Source organism: Oreochromis aureus, linkage group 4 (genome assembly GCF_013358895.1).
Source record: "Oreochromis aureus strain Israel breed Guangdong linkage group 4, ZZ_aureus, whole genome shotgun sequence".
In the NCBI taxonomy this organism is placed as follows: domain Eukaryota; kingdom Metazoa; phylum Chordata; class Actinopteri; order Cichliformes; family Cichlidae; genus Oreochromis; species Oreochromis aureus.
Window position 1 is genome coordinate 2,430,876 of NC_052945.1, and position 12,883 is coordinate 2,443,758.

Consider the following 12,883-nt stretch of genomic DNA (forward strand, 5'->3'; position numbering starts at 1 on the left):
GATGCACAAACGCTGACCTTTCAAAATAAAGTTTGAATGCAATATAAAACCCGTATTGTGGAAACAAAAATCTTAATCATGCTAATAATGACCGATTTTATCTTATAAATATGCAGATTAGCACCACGTCTTTGGGCTCTGTTGTGAATTTTGCCAGCAATATTTACGAGTAGTACTTTTATTGTTAAGACGGTAACCGGATGTGGTGTTAACCGTTTACTCTTACTTGACGTCGCGTCGCGCGACAGTCCCACGTTGGAAAGCTCGTAGCGTTGATGGTTGCCAGGCAACAAGCGGCACTAAGGCTGTATTGAGGAAAAGCGGATTTCTGAGAGCTCTCTAATGGAAATGAAAGCACGTCTGGGACTATTATAGGATGAGTTTATTTTATTAAATCGTTTTTAGTTTACACGTCACTTCTATTTTCTGTTTCCAGCTTTACTTCACTTCCACCGAGAAGCTGATTGTTGAGTTTTTGGTTAGTCTAAAATGAGTTTTAATCACTTGAATCAGGTTTTCGTATTCTTTTAAGTGACATGGGTAGGATTTGTCAGGGGAACTATTTAATGAGTATCATAATAAAATTAACAATAAAAGGACATATTTGAAGGCAAATGACTCGCAGTCACAGACACATCAGCTCTCATGCTGACGTTGCACAGCCTGTATTATCCGATTTGTAGTTTCTATGTAAGCATTTTGTGAGGTTTGACATGCCATACAAATAAACTTTATTACTACTTAAGACAGGAACATAAACAGTTTCATGTTTGTTCATATAAAACAATCCGGAGGTCCAGATGAATGAGTTAGGCGAGGTGAAGCCTCAGAGCCCAGAACAGTTTGTGTATCAGGCAGTGAGCATGATTATTTCTGCTGCAGAGGTTTAACACAAGAGTCTGTGGGGACTAACTCACTGCTGGAGCCTCCTGTCTGGGTTAGCGTCATACACAAATAACCCAAAAGTCAGTGAGGATCCAGGTGTGTTTGAAGTGACCGACAGCTCTGTTCAGATCATCTCGTGTTTCCATCCTTAAAGATGTGGAGCTCTCCATGTAAAAACACAATGAATGCAGAAAACAGTATTTTATTGACAAGAAAAACATGCAGGCAGAGGTTTGGGTGTTATTTTTAATTACATTCAAGTATAAAATCATCGTCTTGGTACATTTCCCTCATTTATCCTTTGATTGCGTTCACTGCAGTGGCAACATGAACCAAAGTTGAGCAAACCCGACTCCCAGCAATAAACTAACTACAATAGTGTACGGCCATTCGTCGTTTGACACTTGGAACAGAAAAAAAAAAAAAACTACAGCATGTCTGATGTTGCTCCTGGTCACCATGGCAACATTACAAAAAGCATTAAGGCTCAAATGTCATGCTGTGTCTGTTTGGCGTTACATCAGTTTAAACCAGAGAGTGAAACTGTGAATCTGCACTGATCACACAACGAGACAGAGTTTCAGCCGTGCCAGCAGCCCAGTGAGGCTCGACCTCAATAAAGATACCTTCTGCCACCAGGTGGGGGCATTTTCACGTGTTGAGCTACAGACCACCATCAGAAGTGAGAATATATCATGATGATTTAACTGGTTAAATAAAGGCTATACCGACTCACTGCACCATCTAACAGAACGTCACAACTGCTTCGGCTCATTTTGTGGCACTTTAACTATTTTAAAACAAGAATTTATCATTTAAGTAAACCTGAACCAAGGGAACGATTAAGTTCAGTTCAAGACGGGCAGGGGGGAGTCAGACGACGAGCAGAAAGATGAACGAGGGCACAGTTTGTTATATTTGTGCAGGAAAACCCTGAATATCTTCCCATGACTGTTTCTCATTGGTTTTTGTGGCACCGCCATCCTTACATCTACCAAGTGATTCAAACTGAGTGAAATAGCACCCCCTAGTGGGCAAAAACTGCACAGGGCGCCTTTAAGAGGAAGGGAAAAAAACAGTTCAGTGGATGTTGCATTATGGGATTTGTAGGAATGCATTTTTTCCTCTCTTTTTACTGTAGACACCCACCCGTGTGAGCCACCAAACATTAGAGATATCCGATCACTGAGGCGCTGCTTCAGGTCAAAGTCTGCGTACCTTCAACTCTGTCCGTCACCATCAGTGCAGAAAAAAAAAAAACCTCTAATTTTCTTCTCTTTTTCCTGTTAAACATGATGAGGTGAGAAAAGCAGCAAAGATGAGAAAGAAAAACAAACAACTTCTTCCTCTCCTTAGAGCCACGAACAGAACGTCGTCCGCTCTGCAGTCTGAGCCAAGAGCCATCAGCCACGCCTGATTAAGAGCCGCTTCCTGGACCGCAGAGATGCACTTCGACGACATGAATCTCATTACAGCAAAACCAGTCATGTAAAAGAACAGAAGACGAGGGGTGAACGTGGATCTGACACCAAAAGTTTAAAAGAAGTGACTTTTTTTTTTGTTTCCCTTTTAAATAAAAACGGCTTCATTTAAAGCCGAACAGCCGAGAACAGTAAAACTGCCTCACGTGGCGTGAATCGCAGACTGTGACCGCTTCACTCCAACGTTAGAAGGAAGGAAAATATTTATCAGAGACGTATGAAACCCATGAGTGACCACCCTTCAGTATTTGGCTGTAACCAGAGCTGGATTTGTGCAGAAGTCTAACTTTATCCTTTTTCAAAAAGTCCAAATCCAGAACAAATATGTTTAATCATTTAAAACTGCTCAGTGATCTGGAGGTCATTTTCCCCTCAGGTGGGTGTGGTTTCCGTGGAGCTCTCCTGTATGTTTCTAACAGATGACCGAGGGCTTTTCACAGGATTTGTTGTCAAGATGAAAGTTGGTCCACTGAAGGAGGACTAACAGCGTGACGCCGGCACGAGCAGTGGGATTATTACTCTCTTTGCCTTGAACAGAGTTTAATTTCAGACCGAGTGCACAAGAGGAAGGAGGAGGGTCTGGTTATGAAACTAAACGAGGTATATGAGGTGTGCACACCGCCGTCGCACATGCCGTTTGATTTAATTGGGTAAATGCTGAGATCAGGAGGAGCGTTTGGTCCCGGGTTCAGAATCTAAATGTACCACAGGTAGCATCAGTCAGTGCGCCAGTCGTCCCTGGGCAAGGTTTTTTTTTTCCTTTCCAGCCATGCAGAGCGAAACACCTCCAGCCGTGCCCTCGTCATCCGGCCCGGCTCAGATGCTGTCGTAGTCTGACTGCCGCCTGATGGAGTTGGCCATGTGCTCCACCTTAAAGAAGGTTATTGTGCCCAGAAATCCCACCAGGACCAGGATGAGCAGCTGCCAGTGCAGCAGCAGGTAGTTACTGTAGTAGAAGGCCAGAGCGGCCATGATGGACTGCACAGGAAATGACAAACACAGGTTAATTCAAAATAAAACTCAGCTGTAAAACAATGTACTCTCCTGTTCAGCGTTTGTGTCACCTGGATGAACTTGAAGACAGCGAAGGCGGGGGCGCTGTTGTCGTGGAACATGAAGCCGATGATGCTGAGGAGCTGCGTGTTGAAGCAGCTGTCACCCAGACCGAGCAGGAAGCTGCAGAACAAGGCCACGCCCACGCTGAGGCACACAAACGGTAACATTATTTAAACAATGTTGTTGGGTTAAAGTTTAGAAAACCAAAGTCTGAACACAGTCAGAGGGTTTGTAACGGAGGCTCAGGGGAAAGAGAACAAGGCTTTTATTGTGAAAAGGTAACAAAACCATTTATTTGCATTATTTCAGTCATTTCGATTTTATTTTTAATGTACACACATTTATTAACAATCATATATATCAACACTTTCTATATTTTTTCATTGACCACTCCCTTTTTTTATTAGTTTGATAACTAGTTGTTTTTCTAAAAGTCGATTTCGTCGTTATGAATCACACCTCAGTGCTTCACATGGGATTTCTCTTTACCTGGGGGTGATGAAGGCCTCCAGATCTGTTCCTTCTTCCGGGGCCAGTGGAGCGTCGCTGGCGATGTTGAGGAAAATCAGGTAGAAGGCGATGATGTGGGTGATGAACCCGAGCAGGACTATGGGGTTCCTCCCAAAGCCGATGCGTTTGTTCAGTATCCCGAACACGCTCCCACCTGACGGAGAGACACGACACTCCTCAGCTCGTCTCCTCCTCGTTCTCGCCCTGCGGCGTTATCCCGTTACCTGAATGAAGATGACTCACCTAAGATCTCGCCCACGCCGATGCAGATCCCAGAGATCCCGATCAAACTCTTCGCATCCTGGCCGAATCTCATCATGGCGCCGATGCACGTGCCGTACACGCCGCTGTAGAAGGTCAGCTCCAAACCTGACGGAGCCGCAGGCATCGGGTCAGTTCGAGGGGCTTCAGTATCAGTCGTGTTTAAATGTGCACTGAACAGCTTTTTGCATTCAATCATTTTCATAACAAATATCTGATTGTGACTTAAAGGAAGAGGGCGTCCTCTCCTCGCCCAGCTCGTCTCCACCCACCTGTGTATCCAATGGAGACGCCCAGCAGCAGCATTTCTTTGGTGATGAACAGCTTACATGCTTTGACTGCAGACAGGAAGCAGAGGTTAACACGCAGCTCGGGACGTTTCAGCTACAGGCGAGAAACCGAGGACATTTTTTCAGAAACTCACCAAAAGCGTCGAGCGCCTGAGAGCAGAGGTGAGAGCATCCCGAGCTGCAGAGAGGAGAGAGAGGAAGGTTCATTATACTCATTTAAACATTCCCCATGAAGGTTTCTGCCCCTCGACCTTCTAAGGTTCATATTTATATTTGGGCGCTCCTTCCTGAGCCGCCTTGGTATCCCGGAGACGGTGTCCCGAGAAATGCACAAAAGACCACAAAGGATGGCGTTTACAGTTAAAGGTCGCCTGTCTCGTTTCCACTGACCCTGTAAGTAATTATCCTTCCTCCCGTGGACCACAGAACCACGGCACCCATCCGGCTTTAAAAGAAAAAAGAAAAAAAAAAAGTTTTCCAGAACATTTCCAATTCTCTTCCCATAATGCATGGAGAGCTCTTATTTCAAACACATCTCAATTTAAATTTTGAAAGTACTTTTTAACTCTCATACAGCACACGGATCACCTGAATAATTACTAATGACTGAGAAAAAGTTTCCATACTTTCATTTTTCTAATTTTCTTTAAATCATTTTACTGTTTAAGATCAAAGCTTCCATTTATTTTTCAGATGTATTTTTCTACATCTGGAAATATTTTATCCTGCGTGTTTCTGTAGCAGCCGTAAACACGGGAACGCTCCCCAGGTGGAGCAGGTGAGGCTGGTGCAGAGGCGGGGTCTGAATCCACACCCGGTCATTTCCCACCAGCACCTACTCGACTCAACTCTATTGTATTTCACTCATTTTCCATTACAACTGGGTCGTTAAGGCAAAGCGGGCTGAAAGTCCCGTGCCCTCATTTCTATGAGACACGAGCAACAATGGAGGACATCGAGGCGAGGGTCCACCTGCTGCTCGCTCTGCGGCTTTTTCCCAGGATGAAAAACGAGAGCCCACGAAGGCGGCGGGCGCGCATGCACACACTTCCTTCACCGCTGGATTTTTTTTTTTTTTCAAAAAAAATGGAGCTTTGATGGAGCCTCCGATGACTCATCTAGTCACGTCCCTCCCTGACCAATCAGTGGCCGAGCAGGCATTAAAAAAATCCTGATCCCAGGAAGTCGAGTCGACTAGGTCGTAGTGAAAAAGAAAAAGAAAGAAGATGTGTTACTGCGCATCTTCCCCTGCCACCTGTCCACCGCTCTGTCATAATAAAGTCTTAAAAAGCTCCAGAATTATATAAAATAAAAAGGGATTTTTTGTGAAATGCATCATTTCGAGGTGTTTAATAACAAAAAGCAACACGCAGAGACATCTCCGTCTTTTCCTGAACTCACAGTCACCTAAATAACGTCCATTTCATCCTTGAGTGACAGCCTGCAGACCACTGTCTGCATGTTGCAGCTGTTTTCTGTCAGCAGGGGGCAGTGAAGAGGCGTGACGGTCTAACATAGACAGAGCCCAGGGTTGAAACAACGAGACAGTCCCGCTGCAGCGGTGTGTGCAGTCTCTCATGATCTTTTAGGTTTTATTTGCTTTATTTGTTGTTGTTCCTCGTCCTGTCCTATCCAATCAGCATCTGACCCACAAAGCTGCACACGCCTCTGTATACACAGACACAAACCATAACGTCACCTGCGGGCTCACCTTGTTGCGGCGTTGTCGCAGGATTCCTCCTGCAGCAGTGGCTCGGTCGCCTCAGCAGAGGAAGAAGATTCAGAATCAGGCTTCCTGAGGAGGAAGAAGAGGAAGCAGCCGACCAGGCTGATCACCGTCAGAGAGATGAACACCGTCCGTCGGTCCTGGTCTGAGAGGAACAGCATGAGTCAGACGCTTTTCATGAGACGGCCACACAGGAAGTTAATGCTATAAAAAGCGCCGTGTGAGGCAGAGAGCTCATAGAAAATGGCTGGATTCAGACCTGTGATGTGGACATGTCCGTGCCAGGCGCAGTAGATGTAGAGGTTTCCAAAGAACAAGCTGCAGAAAGAGGGAGGATGTTAAAAAAAAAAAAAAAAAAAAGGATTTAAAAAGGCGTGCACAGAAATCATCATGTGACTGAACTTCCCACAGAGCGCCATGAGTTTCTGAATCCACCGTTCCTGTTCACGTGAGCCACTCATGGTGAGAGCTGTTCACGAGCACCACAGTATCATATTTACCAGCATGCTGCACCGAACATGCTCTGCCATAGGGATGGGTATCGTTTAGGTTTTATCCGATACCGGTGCCAAACCGGTACTTTTGAAACGGTGCCGGTGCTTAAACGGTGCTCAAACCGGTGCTTAAAGAATGGAGAACACAAACTTGGTCCAAAAACCTCTCATGTTTAGCAGTTTTTTTGTAAAAAGATAACAATGTTAGCCTTTTCTGCAGCTATAGGGCATATATGGTCTCACTCTTGGCTGGAAGCAGTGCTTAAACAATGGAAAAAACACAAACTTTGTCCAAAAACCTCTCATGTTTAGCTGTTTTCCACTTTTTCTTTGGTCATTTTAGCCTTTTTGGCCAGGGTGAAGGGAGTATCTGCCATCAAACAAGAAGACAGCCGCATGTAACTACGACGGTGTTTGCTAGTTCACCTTACATGCATTAATGTAATAATGTGGTTAGCCTACTCAACGTTAATTACACACGAACAACATGAAGCTACTCACGCAGAGGAGAACGGCTGCTGCTGCCATCATCATCCGTCATCATTTCTGCTACACTGGCAGGGCTAGGGGCCAGGACTCTCCTCTTCGGGTTTTTGGGGGATGTTGCTAACTCCGGGTCCGATAACAGGCACCACACCCGCAGTAGATGTGCACGGTGTGAGGTCTCACAGCAAGCTATCAAACACGGCGCATTTCTCGGCTTTAAAAAAAACCGCTATGCGTCGCCAGGTGTTTCATCAGATTTGAGGAGTTACCTCCTTCGACAGTATCACAGTATCAGCTTAAAGCACTTGTTGCAGGCTGCTGAGTTTGCATCTTTTGCTGTGAAGTACAGCCAGACTTTTGATCGCTTTGCCTTGGACATTTTTAATCTGTAGCTCTGCTCTAAAAGAACGTACGTACCTGGGCCCGCCTACTATCCTCGGAAACGTAAAATGATTGGCTAGAATTGGCTCAGGAAAAATAAAGCACCGAAATGTGCGCTGCTTTTCGGTCTGGTTACTACCGTTTATGTCAGATGGTACCCATCCCTACTCTGCCATAAAGCTCGCCATGGTTAACGTGGTTCCCGTACAGCTGAGTGACCTCTGACCTGTTCATAGTGACAGTAAGGCTAATATCCAATCAGATTTCTTATTACAGGCCAAACAGTCGCCCCCGGCTGGCCATCAGGAAGACTACTGTATTGGCTTCTCAGACCCCAAACCTACATCCATCTTTTATATACAGTCTATGGTCTGCCTGCTGACGTGGTCACTGAGCAGAATCTGAAACGTTCTGAGGTTTATGGGAAAGTGTGGCAGTGGTTTGGCTTTTAGACCGAACTGGGGACAACATGGGAGTCGTTGAAGCTTATATCCTGACTATGTACTCCTGAAGGTTTACCTGAACTGCAGCAGCGCCCAAAATATACCACTGTTTCTTCCAATGGTGCTGTCCGTGGAGTTGATGGTGAGGACGTTCCCCTGAGCTGTCCACAGCACTAGAGTGCAGAAATCAAAATGTCAGATATGTGCACAGACCAAGCTTCTTTTCCAAATATCAGGGCTAGAGGGACGATGCTGCTTTACCTGCTGCTGCTATTCCAACCAGCACGGACGCCGTGTAGAAGCTCCAGGTGTACGGGTAGATGAACATGGCGATGTACAGGCTGTGGAAGACGACAGTGCATGAATTAGGAGGTTTGTTTTCTATTGAAGGGGTGGAAAAGAGTGGATGCGAGTGTGCAGGTACCTGTACAAAAGCCCACTGAAGAACATGGAGAGCTGGGGCCCGATGACCGCCACCACCGACGGGGCGATGAGGTTGGAAGCAGAGAAAACGCCGTAGATGATGGCCATGCTGCGAGAGGTAGAGCACAGTCAGGCACCTCGCTTGACTTGGATTTTTTAAATTTGAAGCCACGCGAAGTGTACAAAACCAAACTTTACAACCACCAACACAGAAGAAAAACGAGCGGTTTAGGTTCCTGCTGACGGCCTTGCAGTGCTTTCCACCAGTCAGCTGTTTTCAAGGCTATGCCTCTGTTAACTTTATGAACTAACGAAGCTCTCTACTTCAGTTAAACGCTCTTGAACTCTTTGGTCACAGAGCACTGACAAACTCCGGATGATCTGCTTGATCCACTCATACGGCATCATGGGAAATGTGGTTGTAATCACATGGTTGGTAGTTAACAGCTTCCTTCATTATTGTTTTTATTTTGTGAAAGTTGTTTTTTGAGCCTTCTGCAGGGAAACTGCAGACATCTGAACACTTTTCTGTTTTTTTCTGCTGCTGGCACCGAATTGAAATGAGCATAGATTTAAAACAACAACAACAACTACAACAAAAACAGTGAAATGTCTCCATTTTAAACTTCAATGTGACGTCTTTTCACTGCTTAAAATCAGCTGGAAGCTTTAAATAATCGACAGCGATTATGGTCTCCTCACTTTCTGGTTTCTGGAAGGTTTCTGAAAACTCTGACAGTTCAATAAGCTCAACCTTAGATTGAATTAACCCCTCAGCGCTTTCTGGCCGCGACTGATTCGATTTGAGAAAGTGCCACCAGTCGACACTTGTTTACCTCGTGTATCCGCTCCCGTGGAACTCGGTGCTGTTGAAGCTCTTGATCACTGTTTGCTGTTAAGACAAAGAAAAAAAGACTTAGAAATGTACAGTTTGCGTAATTTTGACAGAAGTGGGGTCAGTGACAAACCTACCTCTATATTGCCACATGTCTGAAAGGCTGTGAACATGAACATAAAGCCGAAGCCGAGGATGATGATGTTTAAAAGCTTCTTCCCTTCTGGACTCATTCTGGAGGTTGTCTGAACTCCCAGAGCAAGTAAACCCCCCCCCCAAAAAAAATAAAATAATAATCTACTGTTGGTGTGAAGAGCTCATCTGAGAATAGAAACAAAGGAAGTACATGTACAAGAAGCTTTAATCAGTCAACAGCAATAAAACTAAGCCACATTTAAATTCCGCCTGTTTTACCGCAAACACCCATTTTCTGCGTTTGTTTGACAAAGAATTAAAATCAAAAACAACACTGCCTTCAAAGCAGTGTAGTGTGATTGATGTGATGTACGCCGAATTATAAAGAAGACAGTCTGGGGTGAATGAACACAGCTGTGTGCCATCTGATTTTATACGAAAGAGGGATAATTTAGACACTTGTAAACGAGATTCGGTCTGCTGCTCGTTGCTAGAAATGCATAATGCGGAAATGCTCCAGACTATTTCCGATGACAAGAGACAAATCGGTATTTTTAGTTTTTTAAGTGTCACGCTTACAGAGCAGTTGTGCCTGGAAAATCAGCCGTGATCAGCTCACCAATTCTGCCGACGCTGCTGAGCTAACCTGCCCGCTTTTCTCCTCACTCAGTCGGTCAGCTCTTCGTGGGAACCCCCGCAGCCATATATCATCACCGTTCGGATCCTAAACCAGCTTTAACACCATGTTTCCGCCGTGGAAAGCTGGTTCCCGGAGCTCTTTCACAGCACCGATAAACAGGACTGACCTGAAACTAAAACGAGAGTCATGTGAGTGAAATCAGCTGACAGGCTAACAGGCTCTGCTACAAGGAAACGGTTAAAAACTTGCACATGCGCAGAAAGAAACTCACACAACCCGCGAGCTAGGCGTTTCTCTTGGTTTCCGTTTCCGTTTTAATTTTTTTAAATATTACATCTATTATATTTAAAGCCTTGGATTTCCTGTTCTGTAGGGGGAGCCCTCGAGTTCGTCCAGATGAATGATCAGGCATCTGAGGAGCTGTAGAATAAAATGTTCGTAAAATAGTTCTATTTTTAGATTATTTTTCACACACACACACACACACACACACACACACACACACACACACACACACACACACACACACAAGCACGCACAAGCACGCACCAAAAAACGTTATGTTTGCAACGTGGACATCACATTGTGCAGTTTACGGCATCCGCCATCTTGATTTGGGGCATGAAGCCAGCAGTAGGTTGTGGCCGTTGAAGGTGTGGCATCATCAGCACCTACTACTTTTTCTACACACAGGTAAGCTTCTGCTGTGGGCTAACCGCGCTTCTGAGTTTTTGTTGTTGTTGTTGTTTTTTCGATATAGATCTTTATTCGAAGAAAGAACAAAGTACAAACTCATTAACTTAAAATAAATACAATACAGCCATACTTATCAGAGCTTAAACACAAAAGAGACAATCTAAATGTGTCAGTGGGAGCAGAAAACAAGAGGAAAAATAGCAAAAACTGAAGAAGCTTTTGTATCAAGCATGAATGAATGAACTAATATTTAGTTGAGAATAGTGAAGTTCTAACTGTGTCTTTAATTAGAATTCTGATAGTGTCAAAACATAATTTCCTTAGGGCTTATTAAATTAAAGTTGTGGAATTCCATAATAAAGGTGAGGAAATGAGGTTTTCTGTTTAGACATTTACATTTATGAATATGAAAATTGCCAAAAGAAGAAAATAAGTGAAGAAATCAGAACTTCTTCCTGTTAACAACACACACAAGATGACTAAAAAAAAAAGTTATATCCTGCTCAGGAATCAAAGCTAAGCTTTTTTTTTTTTTTTTCTTTTTTTTTAATGAAACAGTTTTTAATGACACTGTTATCAGAGTCAGACACTTTCAAAATGCACCTAGCCCAACTTCTCAATAGTCACACTGGCTTTTGTATTCATTAATTTCAGGGTTTGTTTGTTTGTTTTTTTCTCCAATACACAATTTTTTATATTAGCTCAAACTATTACCAAAGTACATACAAAATACATACAAAAGTATTAGTTACAACATAAATGTTGTAACTAATATATATATCAAAGAGGACTGTCTCTGGGTTACCTCTGGTGTCAGCACAGGACTTGTGTCACTTCCTGTTTGTCATCTCACTATTTTGTTTCTTCTTTACAGGCTTCAGTAACAGGGCTGCATTTATGTTGTGGGATACTTACAGCCTGTGATTACTGTTATTTAAAAGATGTTGATAAATGGTTTAACAGTTATAAGAGAGATATCAACAAAATTAAAGGTGAACTTTAACTTATTTTGTTTGTTTGTTTTATGCACTTTGCCTATCAGGAAGCTGGGATAAGAGAAAAAGCCATTCTGGAGGTTCTCAGGAGTTATTTTGTGTTTTAGACAACAGTTTGGAATCAAATTTTCAACAACATAATTCATTACATAAAAAATGTATGTTTGTTGCACGCATCATTTTCAGAGTCATGAGTGGGACAGTAACTGTCTTGTAATTGTATGTTATGTATTTAGATACATTGTTTAGTGGTAATGTTCTAAACAGAAGAACCCCAAGTGTGGTGTGTATGTGCGCATTGATCTGCCTGTGCTCTTCCACAACATGGTCAATAAAGTAAGTCATTTTCCACTAAAAGGGTTGTTAAGTTATCAGAGAGAACATAACATTGTAGAATGACCCAATAAAACATCTTGTTTGGTCTCCAAAAGTTGAATCTGTTCATCTGGACGTAGCGTTTTGTGGGAGAAACGTTTCGTCACTCATCCAAGTGACTTCTTCAGTCTCAGCTGACTGCAGGTTTCCCCAAACCTTATAAACAGTACATTTGCATAATGACTGAAACCAGCCCACTGAAGGAACAATGGGCTGGGAGGTCAGTTCCTTAATCATAATTATGCAAATTCCCATGACCATTGATCAACAATCACTGACCAAAACCCACTGATCAAAGAACACTGATCAATGGCCATGAGTCCCATTCACAGAGAGTTGGGGAATGGCTGCAATCACAGCATTGTAAGATGGCGAAAGATGTACCCTTAGGCCCCCTCCTCGATTCAGAGATGGTCTTTCCCTTTTCACGTAAATGGCCTCCTTGACTCCGCGCTCAAACCAGCGTTCCTCCCTGTCCAGGATGTGTACATCCTCATCATTGAAAGAGTGTCCACTGGCCTGTAGGTGTAAATAAACTGCAGAGTCCTGGCCTGATGAGGTCGCTCTTCTGTGCTGTGCCATCCGCTTCGCCAGAGGTTGTTTGGTTTTCCCGATGTATAAATCCTGGCAATCCTCCTGGCACGTAACAGCGTACACTATGTTACTCTGTTTGTGTCGGGGGACCCGATCCTTGGGGTGGACCAGTTTTTGGCGCAGCGTGTTTTGGGGTTTAAAAGCCACAGAGACCCGGTGTTTAGAAAAAATGCGTCT

The 12,883-nt window shown here is 43.8% G+C and overlaps 1 protein-coding gene across 3 annotated transcripts; it reads right to left on the bottom strand.

The window, feature by feature from the left end:
- Window positions 1-1,071: 1,071 nt before the first annotated feature.
- mfsd11 (major facilitator superfamily domain containing 11) lies at window positions 1,072-10,570 on the bottom strand. Of its 3 annotated transcripts, XM_039611174.1 has the most exons (15): window positions 10,318-10,570; window positions 10,026-10,218; window positions 9,409-9,592; window positions 9,273-9,328; window positions 8,438-8,545; window positions 8,275-8,354; window positions 8,090-8,186; window positions 6,469-6,527; window positions 6,195-6,354; window positions 4,618-4,661; window positions 4,466-4,531; window positions 4,176-4,301; window positions 3,912-4,086; window positions 3,431-3,566; window positions 1,072-3,344 (listed from the first exon to the last, which is right to left on the bottom strand). In XM_039611174.1, exons 3-15 carry the CDS (start codon window positions 9,502-9,504, stop codon window positions 3,183-3,185), a joined length of 1,365 nt encoding a protein of 454 aa, XP_039467108.1. In that variant the 5' UTR covers window positions 9,505-9,592; window positions 10,026-10,218; window positions 10,318-10,570; the 3' UTR covers window positions 1,072-3,182. The 3 variants fall into 3 exon arrangements, with proteins under 3 accessions (XP_039467108.1, XP_031608903.1, XP_031608904.1); XM_031753043.2 differs by lacking the exon at window positions 10,318-10,570 and having other exon boundaries at window positions 10,026-10,306; XM_031753044.2 differs by lacking the exon at window positions 10,318-10,570 and having other exon boundaries at window positions 9,986-10,306.
- Between the last annotated feature and the right edge of the window lie 2,313 nt (window positions 10,571-12,883).